The sequence below is a fragment of the Theropithecus gelada genome, chromosome 3, assembly GCF_003255815.1.
Source record: "Theropithecus gelada isolate Dixy chromosome 3, Tgel_1.0, whole genome shotgun sequence".
Classification (NCBI taxonomy): Eukaryota; Metazoa; Chordata; class Mammalia; order Primates; family Cercopithecidae; genus Theropithecus; species Theropithecus gelada.
This window is the reverse complement of record NC_037670.1, coordinates 13309797-13313284: the sequence shown is the minus strand read 5'-3', so window position 1 is coordinate 13313284 and position 3488 is coordinate 13309797. Positions and strand designations below refer to the sequence as shown.

Below are 3488 nucleotides of genomic sequence, written 5' to 3'. Positions count from 1 at the left end.
TTCAAAAAGGAAGGCATAATCAACTTTGTCAAAGGCTGTTGGGTACACTGAAAATTGGCCATCGAATGTGGCCACAAGGAGGCCATTTGTGACAATCATCCTAATGGTTTCCACAGATTGATGATGACAAAAGCCAACTGAAGTGAGCTCAGGAGAATATGGAAGCAGAAAAAGTGGAAATAACAGGTAAAGAAAACTGTTTTGGCCAGGCGCGGTGGCTCATGCCTGTAATCCCAGCACTTTGGGAGGCCGAGGCAGGTGGATCACGAAGTCAGGAGATCGAGACTATCCTGGCTGACATGGTGAAACCCCGTCTCTACTAAAAATAAAATAAAATTTAAAAAAAAGATTAGCCAGGCATGATGGCGGGCGCCTGTAGTCCCAGCTACTCAGGAGGCTGAGGCAGGAGAATGGCTTGAACCCAGGAGGCGGAGCTTGCAGTAAGCAGAGACCATGCCACCGCACTCCAGCCTGGGTGACAGAGTGAGACTCTGTCTCAAAAAAAAAGAAAACTGTTTCAAGGAATTCTTCTGTAAGACTATTTAGACCACGGATGGACATCCAATCTTTTGGCTTCCCCAGGCCACACTGGAAGAAGAAGAATTGTCTTGGGCCACACATAAAATACACTAAAACTGATGATAGCTGATGAGCTAAAAAATAAATAAATAAATAAATAAATAAATAAATAAATAAATATTAAAATCTCATAATGTTTTAAGAAAGTTTATGAATTTGTGTTGGGCCGCATTCAAAGCCTTCCTGGGTCACATACAGCCTGCAGTACATGGGTTGAACGAGCTTGGTTTAGACTTTCCAGGGTTGAGAGGAAGTTTCTTTTTAAGATGACAGTCATAAAGGTATGTCTGCAGGCTGATGGTATTGATCAAGTAGACTGGGAAAATTTATAATGCAGGAGAGAGAGAAATAATTTCAAGAGCAAGATTATAAGAGATCCCTTCAGATCAGATGGTTATAACGACCTGCATTAGTCCTCCCCCATATTGTTAAACCCAAATAATCTTGTCCCCATTGGATGAATTCTACTACTGGCCTCTTCTTGGACTTACTCTGTGGACAATTTGGCAGTAACATATGGGACTAATAGTCTCCAAATCTGGTTCTTTAGTGTTCCCACTGATTCTGGCATCTTCCCAACATCCGTTCAATAAGTCTCTTTTCTGCTTGTATCATTCAGAGTCCATTTCTGTTGCTTGGAACCAATACTCACAACTAACACAAAATCTCAGGTCACCTTTTTTTTTTTTTTTCCATTAAACACATAGGATTACTGAGGCCTTGAGAGGTTAAGTAATTTACCATGTATCCCACTGTTAGCAAGTGGCAGACTCTCCTCCAGATCATTCTGATTCCAAATCACAAGGCTAGAAACCCTCAAAGAACAGAAAGGTATTTTCAGTCTGTGAAATAATAAAAGTTAATATCCCTACTGATATGACAGGTCCAATATAAACCAAAGAAAAGCACAAGCAGATGTATAAAAAATCTTAAGTTTCACAATGTAAATTCCAAACATCTAGTTTACCACCTGGATCATACTAGGCACTCAACAAATATCTGTTAAACACAACATGTATTACAAGAATTATGTTATATATTATTATGTATGTATACAAAATGCATTATTCTTTCCCTTACGAATTCTTACACACTGTGATTCAAGGAACGCTAAGGGTCTAAGAATATAACTTTTAGGGCTGGGTGCAGTAGCTCACGCCTGTAATCTCAGCACTTTGGGAGGCCGAGGCAGGTGGATAACCTGAGGTCAGGAGTTGAAGACCAGCCTGACCAACATGGTGAAACCCCGTCTCTACTAAAAATACGCGCGCCTGTAATCCCAGCTACTCTGGAGGCTGAGGCAGGAGAATCACTTGAACCTGGGAGGCAGAGGTTGCAGTGAGCTGAGATCGTGTCACTGCACTCCAGCCTAGGTGACAGAGAGAGACTCCATCTCAAAAAAAAAAAAAAAAAAAAGAATATAACTTTTATATCATGCATCCTCCCTTTCAAACAGCCATGATTCACCATTTACTTCCCATGTTTCCAAAAATAAGCAACACACTCCCATTTTATGCTCCATAAATATTCTCTGGTGGCATGTTTTATATATTTGTTGTTAATAAAAATAATAATAGATAAAGGCCCTTATATCTTTATCTTGCCTTCTTTTTTTCAGGGTGTCACTGACCTTTATATGTCTTCTTTCAAAAGGACTTTTTAAAAAGTTTTCCCTAATTCTCTAAAGACCCACTGAAATGTTCTCCACAGTGCTTGGATACCTGACACTGAGGTGGAATATTGGAATTGTGTGTTAAACGTGTTTTTCTTCTAGTAGTAAAACAGCATAAGGGAGCTAGCTCCCTGAAAAACCTTACAGGTTTACATGAATTAATTTAAGGAGCTTATCCTACTCCACTCTACACTCGGGGCAACCATAATTGCAGTCGTTGAATGCATTGGGTGATAACGTCTCTCCTCAGCACTCTTCTCAGAGCCTTAGCTACATCTTTATTCCGGAGAGTATAAATCAGAGGATTCAATGTGGGGGTAACGATGCTGTAGAACACAGAACCAACTTTGTCCTGCAATGGCGTGCGCTGGGACCTGGGTCTCATGTAGGAGAAGATGCAGGCACCGAACCAAAGGGAAACCACCATGAGGTGGGAGCTACAAGTGGCAAAGGCATTTCTCTTGCTCCCAGATGAACGCATCTGAATGACACTTCGAAGGATGAAGACATAGGATGTAGAAATCAGCAAGATGGGGAGGAGAAGAAGGAGGATGCTGCTGATGTACACTGTGGTCTCATACACAGTGATGTCGCCACACACCAGCTTCACAACAGCTGGGAACTCACAGTAGAAGTGGTAGACTTTCCGAGGCCCACAGAAAGGGAAGTGCATCAAGATCGCTGTGTGAACTAGGGAGTTCACGGATGCCCCCAACCATGACGTGACAACCATCATCAGTCCCACCCTCTTGCTCATGAGCACAGCATAGCGCAGTGGATGACAGATGGCAACATAGCGGTCATAGGACATGACAACTAAGAGAAAACACTCGGCACCACCCAGAGACAAATAGAGGAAGTGCTGGGTTGCACAGCCCACAAAGGAGATAGACTTCTTGCCAGATAGGTAGTTGGTAGCCATCTTAGGGATGGTTGTGGAGACATGAATCAGATCCATGAGGGAGAGCTGGCTGAGCAGGAAATACATTGGTGCATGAAGCTGGGGATCAATGCAGATGAGGAGAATGGTGAGGGTGTTGCCACTCACAGCAATAAGGAAGACCACCATGGTCAAGGAGAAAAGGAAAAGGTGGGTAAGGGAGTCATCAAAGAGCCCCTCAAGGATGAAGTCTGCCAGAGAGGTCTGATTCCTCTGCCACCTTGTTCCCTTTCTCAGTCCCTGGGGTAACAGAGAGTGGAGATAAAGGGTGTGATTAGAAATACTGGGGTCCAGCAT

The 3488-nt window shown here is 42.8% G+C and overlaps 1 protein-coding gene across 1 annotated transcript; it reads right to left on the bottom strand.

Annotated features, from left to right (window-relative positions):
- Positions 1-2438: 2438 nt before the first annotated feature.
- Positions 2439-3488, bottom strand: LOC112620633 (olfactory receptor 2AE1). The gene has a single exon (XM_025379362.1). The coding sequence runs from the start codon at positions 3486-3488 to the stop codon at positions 2439-2441; it is 1050 nt and encodes a 349-aa protein (XP_025235147.1).

What these genes read in the sequence shown, in the direction of transcription:
- LOC112620633 (XM_025379362.1), bottom strand. Translation starts at nt 3,488, where the DNA reads ATGCTGGACCCCAGTATTTCTAATCACACCCTTTATCTCCACTCTCTG.